Source organism: Mesocricetus auratus, unplaced genomic scaffold (genome assembly GCF_017639785.1).
Source record: "Mesocricetus auratus isolate SY011 unplaced genomic scaffold, BCM_Maur_2.0 Super-Scaffold_100006, whole genome shotgun sequence".
In the NCBI taxonomy this organism is placed as follows: domain Eukaryota; kingdom Metazoa; phylum Chordata; class Mammalia; order Rodentia; family Cricetidae; genus Mesocricetus; species Mesocricetus auratus.
This window is the reverse complement of record NW_024429190.1, coordinates 84,143,518-84,156,156: the sequence shown is the minus strand read 5'-3', so window position 1 is coordinate 84,156,156 and position 12,639 is coordinate 84,143,518. Positions and strand designations below refer to the sequence as shown.

At 39.5% G+C, this 12,639-nt stretch overlaps 1 protein-coding gene across 3 annotated transcripts in view; it reads left to right on the top strand.

Moving 5' to 3' along the window:
* The window catches only part of LOC101825750 (cadherin-related family member 3), a 98,471-nt gene that overhangs the window by 62,639 nt on the left and 23,193 nt on the right, over positions 1-12,639 (top strand). For 2 of the 3 annotated variants that reach the window (XM_040747613.1, XM_040747611.1), the window contains exons 8-11: positions 1,112-1,289; positions 4,552-4,714; positions 6,711-6,813; positions 10,704-10,802. In XM_040747613.1, coding sequence (XP_040603547.1) covers positions 1,112-1,289; positions 4,552-4,714; positions 6,711-6,813; positions 10,704-10,802 — 543 coding nt within the window. The remainder of the gene's footprint in view (positions 1-1,111; positions 1,290-4,551; positions 4,715-6,710; positions 6,814-10,703; positions 10,803-12,639) is intronic. The other variant, XM_040747612.1, reaches the window with a different exon arrangement.

The following is a 12,639-nucleotide window of genomic DNA, read 5'->3' as shown; positions in this document are numbered from 1 at the left end:
GATTACTTGGTATCTGACGGCTTCATTCCCTCTTCTCTCCCACAAGTCCCAGGCTGGACTTGGTGAAAAACTCCTCCAGCTGTTTTCTCTGCCAGAGAACAACTCTCTACGGCTCATAGAATCCCTCAGTGATGTGAGGCTCTTGTGCCAGTGGTGGTAACTGGATTCATGATGCTTTTCCTTGAAGTGGTTTTCTCCCTGCCCCTCCCCCACATCACATTGCCCTGGATTGCCTCCCAAATAACTGCTTACAGTCACATCCTGGTCTCAGATTCTTTCTGATCTGGTCTTTTGGGTTCTTCTTTTCCAGTTAACTGCTAAGCATCCCCACAGAGTCGCATTTTCTACTCTGTGCAAAAATCCACTGAGGTCTTGTTTCTCTGGCCCTTGCTGTGTTCTTAGCCACCCCCACCACCCTTCCCCAGTGTCCCTCTTGCCACCCCATGCTTTCTTCCTTTGCCTCTTACTGTGAGCCATCAGGTAGGCTGTTTGCCTCCAGATTGCTTCCTTGCATTTCCTAAGCACCTGACCATTAGATATTATTATTTGTAAAAATCACATTTCCATAACAACACACCATTTGAACTTTTTGTTTTTCTGCACATGCTAAGGGCTGTCTCCCAGCTTTGGATATACATTCCATAAATATGGAGACTTTGTGTCATCGTGCTGAATATAGTAGCTACCATGGTTCCTGCTATATAGATGACACTCAGAATATGTTTGCTGGATTTAAGTGATGGTTGAGCAAGAAGAACAAGTCATGTTCTGGCAGTGTTCTAATCTGTGGTTCTCTCTGTTGGGAATCATCTCCCATTTACTGACATTTTCTTCTGCTATGTAACTTCAAGTCCTAGAATAAGGATTTTCTTCTAGAGAGTCTTCTCTGTTCTCCTAAGCCCAAACAACTCTGTTTTCCTATCATTAACATAATATGATTAATAGCACATCTCAGGGATAAATAATTTAACAGTATGAATGCACTTTGAGTCAGCTCCCGAATTCTAGTGAATAGGGCAGAATGTAAACTTTCTCTTCTCTGTAGCTGCACATGTAATTTTGAAAGTGACAATTTGGACCATTCTGAGCAGGCTGTGCTACTTCATTACAGAGAAAGGCACTGTGGTTACAACTTCCCGTCTTGATGTAGAGAAAACTGGGTTTGCAAGTGCTCTGTCCTTCTCCATTAAGACATGTGATGGTGACCAGAGGTGTGCAATAATTCCAGTGGCTACCTATGTTAATGGCATTAATGACAACTCACCTTTCTGTGACCAATATCTGATTAGGTAAGCAGTCACCAGGTAAGCAAGAAGTGTGCAGGGAGAAAAAAAGGACTGTTGGATTTACTGGCTCACTGACATACAGCTGATCATCAGGTTGAATCTGGGTTACTCAGAAATATTCTTCACAAACCGCATGCTGGTCCTGTTCCTGACTGAAAGTTGATTTTCTAATATCTGCAGGTGAGATCTGAGATCATAGTGACTCTACTCCTACCACCCTTAACTGAAGTCCTTTAGTTTTGCTTTATAAAATGGGATACCAATAGAACTCTTTGAAGAATTAATGGATTAATTTTTGGTACTATTTAAGCACAGTGCTGAGTGAATGTTATTTCACAATGGTTCTTATTATAGGTCTGTTAGTATTACCAGAAGCCCTCCTGACCACTGAAAAGGTTTCTCTTAAGGATTTTGTTCCTGAGGTGAGAGAATATCTCAGTAAAGTGCTTGCCTTGCAAACACAGGGACCTGAATACAGTGCCCATGATATACATAGAAATGCCACGTATGGTAGCAAACTCTTGTATTCTCAGCAATAGGGAAATGGAGATAGGCAGGTTTCTGGGCCCATTGGCTGTGCAGCCTAGCTTACTTAGTAAGTTCCAGACCAGTGAGAGACTCTGTCAAAGGAAAAAAAAATAAAAACGACAAAAACAAAACAAAATGGTGGACAGTTCCTGTGGAATAATACTCAAAGTTGTCCTCTCGTCTTCACATGCATGAACCTATGTGCACATGTGTACTCACATGGACCCATACACCCACATACATCTTTTAACAATGTAACATGGTTCATGTATCTGACACTCTGTACTTTTCTAAGTGGGAGGAGAGTAGATCTCCATATTCAAATCACTGTAAATGGAAGCAAAATGATCTGACAGTGTGGCAAATGTTTCGTGTAGGGTCAGGATTTGATGCCAAGTAAGTGATGAAAACATCTGAGTTTCAGAACTTTGGGTTTGTGGATAAGAGGTTTGTACTGTTTCCCATGTGGTTATTCTGTTCTTCCTCCCCTGCTCCCTGAGAAGCTGCCTGAGAACCCACCCTTACTGTCCCTGCGATTAACTCTCTCCTTCCTTAAGACCTGCTCCCTCTCATACCTCCCTTTCTATTCATGACTATACCTACTCTCACTCTCACATATGAGAATTAGGAGCTTCAAATGAGAGAGAATATTTGTCTTTCTGAGACTGGGTTACTTTACTTAATATCATAATTTTCACACCAATCTATTTTCCTGAAATTTACATAATGTATTTTTATTTACAACTGAGTTTAATTCCACTGTGCATATGCAACACCTTTTTATACATTCATTGGTTGGTGTATATTGAGGCTGCTTTCATTTCCTAGACATTGTGATGAGAGCAGCTATAAACTGTATGTGCAAGTGTTTCTGTGGAGGGTGTAGACATCTGTGGGTGTGCTCACAGGTGCTGCGGCTGGGTCACATAGCAGTTTTATTTTCAATTTTCTAAGGAGCTTCTACACACGTTTGCACAATAACTATACTATTTACACTCCCACAAGTAGTGAGCAATGAATCCCCTTTTCCCCACATTCTCATCAGCATATTTGCTGTCATTGTTTTCCTTTGATGTAGACATTCTGACTGATGAAATGGAATCTCAAAGTAGTTTTAACTTTTGTTTCCCTGGTGAACAAGTTGTTTACCATTTGTGTTTCTTCTGTTGGGAACTGTTAGTTCAACTCATTAGCACATTTATTAATTGGCAAGATATTTTTACAGTATTTTTTCAGTTATGTATTGTAGATCTAGTCCCCTGTTTGAAGTATAGCTGGGAAAGATCCTCTCCTGCCTTGTAGGCTGTTGCTTTGCTGAGCAGAGGATTTTTAATTTCATGGGAAACCCATTTGTCATACCTTGGGCTGATTCCTGTTCTGTTGGGGTCAGACTTAGAAACTTCTCTTTTGAGCCTCTGTAAGTCTCTTTACACATGGGAAGCTTTCCTGGTTCCTTAAGCATTATTCCTGACAAACTAGTGAAAAATGAAACTTAGCCTTGCTTCCTAGCCCATGTGGTCTTGTTTGGAACCCAGTTATAATCCCCCAGATAACAGCAGTATCTAACTTATTTCTTTGTTATAAAGAACAAATACAGTCTGGATTTGGAATCTATTTAGTACAGAAATTTGCCAATATTTTCTTCTTCTGCTAGTTCCATTTATTCTCCCAGGAGGGTCGTAGTTAATTAACTAAGCACCTACTCCAGGCTGTTTCCTGTTGTAGCTCTGCTCTGCTTGTTTGCTGTAATGGGACTCTGTCTTGGCAGGGTAAAACAACAAAAACTGATAAAGCAGCAGTGGAAAAAATTAAATAACTAAAAAACCCACAGAACAAACAACATGATCTTAAGTCCTTGGGACCATGTTTTGGCTGTTAGGAGAAAATTGTGTGGCCAACTGGGAATCAGTGAGGCTTCCTGGAGAAAGAGAACTAGATCAGTCATTGCAGGATGTGTAGGATTTAGGAGGTGAAGACTAATCACATGGGGTGGTGAGATCCAAGATGGGGTGAATGCACAGAAAGGTGAATACATCTACTGTGATTATAGAATGCCAAGGACCATCTATCTCTCTTTGTCACATGTATTTGTTTCTTTCCCATAGCTATGAGAAATGCCCAACAGAGCAACTTAAGGGACGAAAGATGAGTTTGGGCTCACAGTTGGAGTGCCTCATGACAAGGAAGGCATAAAGGAGCGTTGAATCCATGGAAAGGAAAGCATGAGGCCTAGGCTGTTCACATGTAGACAGAGAAGTAGAGAGCAAGGCAGGAACAAGAGACAGGGTTTCATTTTCCAAGGACTGTCTCTAGTGAATGACATTTTCCAGCTAGACCTTATGTCCTAAAGCCTCAGAGAATAGTACCACCAGCAGAGATCTAGTGTTTGAAATGTAAGTCTGTGGAGATGATAATTTTAGAGTCAAGCCACAAGCATCACCCAGATGTGCCAGAGTAGAGTAAATCCAAAGAATGAGCTGATTCCCACTGGGGCCTTCCCCAAGGATGTGGTGGTCTTGATCAATTTTCTTTCCCAAAGAAATATCCAGCTGGTTGCAGAAAGGAACCTCCTAGGACATGGTCGTCTAAATGATGCTCGAAAGAGGGCCTGTTTGCTGCAGGATAAATTGGGCACACGTGTAGACTTCATCAGAACTAGTGGATGTCTACAGAGAAGACATTGCCTTGTAAGAGAATGCCCATCTAAACTGATTCTTCTTCTTGAACAATTAAACAGGTACACAGGCAAGGAGGAGATTGCAAAGGACACAATAATTGCAAAGCTCACATGCCATGACCTTGACAAGCCTCCTGATACAATTCATTATGCTCCAAGCTCTGGTCCAGTAGGTTCTGGACAACTATTTGAGCAAGTACCCAATGCTGAAAACTTCATTCAGGTAAGCCACAGTGGCTTTCATTCCAGGGAGCTTTCCCAAGAAGATGGAGTAATGTCATGGCCAATTAGAATGATGCTAGTAGGTTCCAAAGGAGAAGTCCTGATAAAGTCGAGGAGAATTCCGGGCTTCTCTGCTATCTTGCCAGAAGACATTTGGACAAGTTCTTGACTATCTTGTTCCTGCCCTCATTTTATCCCTTTTATAATGAGCACAAAAAATTCACTTTCTATTTAGCTGGGGAAATCAGAAATTAAAACACATGCTAATTTCCTTAGAGGCTAATCTCTATGACAGCATGTGTGACAATGGCTTGTTCTCTCAGCATGTGTGACAACGACTTGTTCTCTGGCACTGGAAATAACTGATATCAGCTCCTCTTCACGAAAGTCAAACTTTCTATTGGCAGAATATGAAGACTATAGGTTTTTTCTTTCTCTACCTTAGAGGAAATTCTTCTTCTTAACCCCCAATTTCCATGGCATTTATTTTAGGGTACCAATCTGTGACAGCTTTGATAGTTCCTTATCCCTCATATCACCAACTACCCTCAACCTAACTATTCCTGCTCTTAGCCAGAAAGATATGACTGAGAAACCCACAGATGAGCCCTTTATTTCTCCAATCCTAACCCCCAATTTTTTGGGCAAAGTCCACAGCTACAAGGTAAGTTCTTGCATGCATGTGAAGTTTGGAAACTTGGGCACAGAACCAGGATCCTTCCTGGGCTGACAGTTATTTTGTAATACAAACCCAATCTGTCATCTTCAAAGTGGAATTTGGATAAAGATGGAGGATTTGTAAGCAATATTTGAATACTTGAGCCTTCATACATGCTTGATCTGTAGCTGAGTGAAGGCCTTTATCCATCACCTGCCTCTAAATGACTTCTGTGTTTGCATGGCTATCACATAGGTATTAAATGTCGCTTATTCCCAAGGATTATTTCCTAGTATCATTACAGTGCAGGTTGCATGCCACCCACGAAAACATTTAATTTGCATTTACAACTATCTAGTTGTTGATCCTATTAGATTGTAAGATTTACACATATTTCTAAGTGGTTATCATTTGTGAACTAAAATTTGCTATAGTGCTTGATTCAGAGGGTACTCAGTGTAATTACCTGAATGGTGAATGAGTCATATGCTGAATTTTATTTTTGGTTGTGAGCCTAGCCTTTAATGGCTGAGCCATCTCTCCAGCCCTATATGCTGAATTTTAAAAAAGAAGCTCTTTCTGAACCCTGGAATTCTTGGTGCCATGTTGATTCATTTATTTTTGCCAAACTGAGATTGATGCTAATACTACTATAGGAGATGTTCTCAAGTTTCTGATATAGGACCATCTTACCGTTAGAGCCCTAATACCTATAGTTCTAATTGAAACCTAGTTAGTACTCAGAAATACTTTGAAGTGGTATCTTATAGTAGGACTAGATTAAATTTTATTTATTTCTTGGTGTATCTTATGTATATGAGTGTTTTGTCTGCATGTACATCAGCACACTAGAAAAGGAAACCGAATCCCATGGACTACAGTTAGATGTTTTGCCTATTGTAACACAATTAGCATGCAATGTAGGCTATGCTCTGTATTCTCTTTTATGCTGTAATGTTTCCTTTCAAAGTATGCTATATTGGAAGGGAATCTGTGCCATCCTGCTGTACCATCAAAATGTTCAATTACATGTATCTGACAGACTCCTTCATTTTGAGATGTCATGCTAGGAAATGAAAATGGCCATTTACACTTTTCCAGACTGTTTTCAAAGCATGCACATTAAAATTTTGGTACTGGGTCAGTGAGGAGGCCTGTTGAGTAAAGGCACCTGCCTAGTGATTTGAGTTCTATCCCAGGTACCTGCAATGTGGAAATAATGGACTCCTTCAGGCTGTCCTCTGACTGCTATACATAAACTATAGTGAATGTCCCCACACACATGTTAAAAAGATTAAAAATTTTGATTGTTTTTTCTGAAATAATGTTGTTCTATAAGGTTACTAAAGAGCTGGATTATGAAAACCCAGAGGTGGTTGCAGCAGGACACATTTATGAAATGATGATTTCAGTATTTGATGACCTACATCCGTCTCATACAGGTAATAACAATAGACTTTTCAAGGCTAGTCAATGTGTTATAAAAATTCATCATATTGGGAGAATGAGATAGACTGAAGGAAGTTTCCATCATCACTGGGAGCCATTTGCATCTCTTAGTATCATTTTAAATAATATACTGTTCTTATATCCTGGTCTGGCTAGAGATCTTGGCATTGGAAAACGCAGGGGTGTGGGTTCTAGTTCTGATTCTTGATTCTGTCTGTATCTATCTATCTATCTATCTATCTATCTATCTATCTATCTGACTCTTTATGCTAAATAATACCAAATAACCTTGATTTAGAAAGAACTTCATATCAGGCAATATGTAGCCCAAACACACAGGTAATTGGATGCTTTAAAAAAAAGCATTTTACTTGAGTGATATTGCATAACGTAAAGCTTTTTTCTTTTTTTTTCTTTTTGGTTTTTCGAAACAGAGATTGTCCTGGAACTCTTTGAAGACCAGGCTAGACTCAAACTCACAGTGATCCACTTGCCTCTGCCTCCCGAGTTCTGGGATTCAAGGCATGTGCCACCAATGCCCAGCAACATAAGCTTTTATTGATGCAAATAAAGAGCCACTTGCCAGGTTCCATAGCTTAGGAACTCGGTGACTGTACTGGGCCTGGCTACTGCTGTTTCACACAAATTCTCTTCATAACTTTCTGAACATTTTTGCCAGCCTGTAGTAAATGAATCTTTGGGGCAGTGAGCTTCAGACGGCTTGATTATAAAATCTTTGGCATCTGTTGATTTGGTAGTTGTAGCTTTGCTGATAGTGGACTTCCTTTAGAAGTACATGTTTGAGTTGGGTGCTAAGGATCTAGAGTGGAGTGATTAGGAAGCGCTGTGCTAAGTGAACTGCCGGATGCCTGTTTCTCTTTGTTTACTCTTGTGCAAATGAAGACATACATCAAGTTTCCCAAGAGATTGCTACTTGTTCAATCAGCAGTTCCAGTCTTTGTTTTTGTTTTGCTACAGAGATGTTTTTCTGAGACTATTCTGAGAATTTTCAGGCTACATCTGCCATTAACACCAAGTCTCTCATACCTGAAAATCACTGTGATAAAGTGGCTCTGCAGATTAATGATAAATCAAAAGTTAAGGAAGAAAAGCCAAGTTTTATAGTAGAAAGGCAGTGTCTGGCAGTGAAAAATCTAAGATAAGCGTGACAGCTGGGTAAGAACTCTGAATCATTGCTGATGATTGTCTTGGTCATTGGATTGAGGTGGATTCTGAGAAGGCATCTGGGACAAATAAGAAAGTATTATTGTTTTTCATGGAGTAGATGGCTGGAATTATAGGTGTTTGTTTTTCAACAAAATGGAACTTAACCATGAACTGTAATCAATACACCCAGGGCACTTTCAACCCTTGGTTCACTGATACAGGAATTATAGTGGAGTTGCTATGATTGAATGGAAGTGCTCCCCACATTGTTTGAGTGCTTGGTTCCCAGATGTTTTGGGAGGCTGTGGAACTAATTTTAAGTGGCTCTTGCTGGGGGAAGCGAGTCCCTGGGGGTGGGTCATGAGATCCGTATCTTGATCCTGCTTCCTGCTGTCTCTGTTCCCTGATCTGCTGAGACATGGGCATGCACCACCTCCTCCTGCCACGCCTTTCAAGCTTTAACTAAGAGTCAAAATCCTTTCTCCGTTAAGTTTCTACTTTCAAGTATCTTTATTCCCTGATCAGAAATGTTATTAATACAGAGACTTAGTTTTAATGATGATTTGTAGACTTATACAGCTACCTGGAGAAGTGCTATGTTGGGGACAGGAGCCAAAGCATGACATGTTACCCAGAAGTATTCCTGAGTTTTCTTTGATAGTATTGGTAGAGCTTCATGAAGCTGAAAGTGACCTTTTAGGATGTATAATTTTTTTCCTCAAAGCTAAATAACTTTCCCATCTCACCAAATTTGAACCTTTCTTGAACAGGAAAGAACAAAAACATCTTTCTCTATAACATATTCCCTTTGGTCTTCATAGCCCAATATATTCACAGTAATTACCCATAAAATATGCTTGCAACTTTGCACGTTTGGTTTCTTCTGTTTTTATAGGCCAGCTAATTCACACAATTTGGACTCTTTATGGGTACAATAAAAATCATAGCGTGGCAGAGCTGTGATGGCACCTGCTCTTGCAACATGCAAGTGGGTTTATTGAAAGAAATGTACAGGTTTGAAGTTGGAAGAGTAAAACAGCACTCTTCCAACTTTCTTATGGATAGTTTTGAGACAGTGGTGAAGGTTGTAGACATTATCCCTGAATGTGACTATAATAGCATATGTGGCACGCTGGCCACAGGGTCTCCGAAGTAAAGGTCATATAGATCGCAGGGTAAATTTTACTACTTGACCTACATCACACAGAGTTTTAGGAGAGGTGATATACCAGAATTCTTTTATACATGAGTGCTAGAGATAATCTGCTAAAGGAGAATTTCACAGCCAGCCAAGTCTGGGGAGGAATGCTTCCCTGGAGAGATGCACAGTAAATACTAGCAGAGCAAGATCCTAAAGAAGCCTTGTCATAAAGCCTCTTAATTTTTATTTAATTTAGGTCTTTGTGGGACACATTAATATCTCAGAGGTGATATTAGCAGTATAGCTTGTTCTGGTATCTGCTCTTTGAATTTTTACTTCTATTACATTGGGACATAAACTGAATTCTGTTCTGTCAGTCTCTTTCCTGTGAAACTAGGGCAATAATACCAATGTCCTACTTAGTGTTTTGCAAACTATGTTATAATTTTACTTTAAAATTTCAAGTTGCTTCCTTTTATGTGTTAATATAAAAATATTTCTTTTCAACAACTCTCTAGTAGGCTGCCTTAGTTTGTTAGCCCCAAATACAGAGTTCTGTCTTTTACATGCAATGTGCAAATATTGCAATAAATGCTTTATGTTTTTAAACTACACTTAGTTATTTAATTATATGTGCGTCGGGTGGTAGGATATGCTATAATGTGCATGTTGAGGTCAGAAGACAGCTTACTGGCATAGGTTCTCTCCTTCCACCTTTTCAGTCTTGGGGACTAAATTCAAGTCATTGGGCTTGAGATCAGGCATCATTACCTACTGAGCAATCTGGCTGGCCAATAGTAACTACTTTTGTCAACATTTAATGATTTGAAAATATTTCTTGATCATGATCTATTTTGACTTTAAATCCACACTGCAATGCAGGAGATAGACACTGATTTGATTGATTGATGAGGTAACTGAACTTCCTAGATGTTACATCTCATTTAAGGTCATAGAATTTATGTTAATTCCAAGCATTAAACATGGGTTTTATGAGACTCTTTCCATTTTACTTTCTAGGTTTTAAAGCATAGTGCTATTATATAGCACTATGTATAATATATAATGTATAATTGTAACATATTTATATTTGTATTATAAATATAATTACATAATTATAATGTCATAATGATATATTTCCCACAGGAGAGATTATATTCATTAGGGGACAATAAATGTGGCTTTAAGAGTGGAAAACAGTCAGTCACTTTGCATCCACAATCAGGTAGTAGAGGCTGAACAGGAGGTAGGGCCAGGTTGTAAAACCTCCAGACTCACCCCCAGTGACCCACTTCCTCCAAAGAAAATCCTCCTCCTAAAAGGCGCACAACCTTCCCAAATGGAAGAAAATCCTGTCATCTGGGAACCAAGCATTTAAACACATGGATATGGGGGCATTTCATATTCAAACCATCACTGGTCCCCTGGGAACTCATAATGTGGAAATCCAATCATTTGGAGGTACAAGACTCCTACTTTGGTTTCATAATGGTTTGCTAATTTTGTGACTGGAGACATGTTTCCATTTGTAGACTAAAACAACAAAAAGTATTAATTTCCTGTCCAATTTTACAGTGACTGTGACAATCCTTGTGGAGATTGCTCCAGAAAATGATTTCAGCCCCAAATTTCAAGCCTCACACTATGCATTTTCAGTTCCAGAAACATCAGGAGGTGAGAATGTTCTCATTTCTTTAATGTTAACGCATCCATAAGGAAACACAAGCATTTACAGAACACAAGCAGATATAGGGATACTGAGGGAACCAGACTTTCTGGGAAATGTTTCTTTTCTCCGGTGACATTCTCAGAGTGTCATCCTGATGATGTCAAAAAGGCTACCTTGATATTTGATGTCAGTTTTAGGGCTTGTTTTTTTCTGGTGGCCAGATGCATATTATTGACTTTCCTTCATTTCCCACTTTTTTTTTTTTGCCTCCGAACTGTGACTAAGTGTCAGCAAAGAAGGGACTGTGTGGATATTATCCATACAACACAAATGTTACGATCAACTGTGGTCAAGGTTTTTAGGTCCTAAATCGGTATTATGGCTAAGGTTCTATTTATCACAGTTCTACATTAAATATGAGTTAGGACACACTAGTTAGTCTCATTCTATTTGGAAAACACAGCAATGGTAATAGTTGTGATTCTGTCATCGAAGACAGGAACAATATGTTCATTCCTCAGTAATCTCCGGATAGTGAATCCTCTGGACTTGACTTCAAGGAATATAACTGATTGTGCCCTGAAATTAAGTCAAACTGCTTTATTAGCACCCCAAGTTGTAGCAGAATGACCGAACATGCAGTGGTCAAAGGAAACTGGCTTCAAACCTGTCTCTGCTACCATAAATTAATGATCTCTGTGTAGCTTGCATCTCTATGTATCTCAGAAAGTTTCATCTTATTGTCAATGGTGAGAACTAATTTTTATAATATATTTGGAGTAGTAAATTTTGTTAATTTCTTTTTTTTCCTGTCCAATTTTCCAATTTATTGGTAACAGAATTTCTTAAAGCAACTGGATGAGTGGTAATAACTGGTTGAGTGGTAAAAAGTTCTGTGTGCCCCTCATCATCTCTCCATCTGAGAAGTTCTGAGTTACAATCTGGAGCTACAGCCGTACCCATTCCTTGTAATATGTCACAGCACAATGGTAACCAATCACTAGTAGAACAGTTTAAGGGTTCATATGGGCAGTATTTTACTATTTGTTCCTCCTCAGCATTTTTAAAATGTTTTCAAGATCAGTCATTTGGTCCTTCTTCTTAGTACTAGCACTTCATGGGGCATCTTTCACTAATATCCAAATTGGGAAGGGGCAAAATTTTGTTAATTTCTTAATAAAATTGTTTACTTCCCAAAATGTAAACATCCAAAATAAACTATTCATTCTTGCTGTTTTGGCATAGAGATACCAGTGTTTATATAACAGAAGGGGTACCTTGGGGTAAAGTTTTCATTTATCCAAAGTACTTCAGTAAACGAGCCAGGCCAGTATTCTTTTGAAACTGCACCCTTCGATTCAGTTTATGCACTTGAACAGAAAATCACTAGCTTCTTTAAAATGTTGTCTATTGGACCAGGCCGCAGAAAAGTTCTGGAATATCTAAAAATAGTTGGCTCGGGAAAAGAGTTTTCTTGACTTTTGGAAAGTCATTCACCACTTTGTGTTTGAAGAAGTTTAGAGAAAAGTGCAGGATCTGGTTCCTGGAAGGGGTTGTTTCTGGTGGCCCTGCTTCTGGGGGTCCATGCAGACGTTCTGTGCACCGGTACCTCTGAACTCTGTAGTTGCCGGATACACTAAGCAGTAGCTTCAAAGCCCCAGTTCTCATCTCATGGCTTTGATGTCTCTGAGCAGTCTGCCTTCTTTTCTTCAGCTTACTGCAGTAATGCTCTACAGAAAACTCCACGACTCCTCCTCCTCCTCCTGTGTGTGTGTGTGTGTGTGTGTGTGTGTGTGTGTGTGTGTGTGTTGCTAGGGATTCAAACCCTGGGCTTCCAGAGCT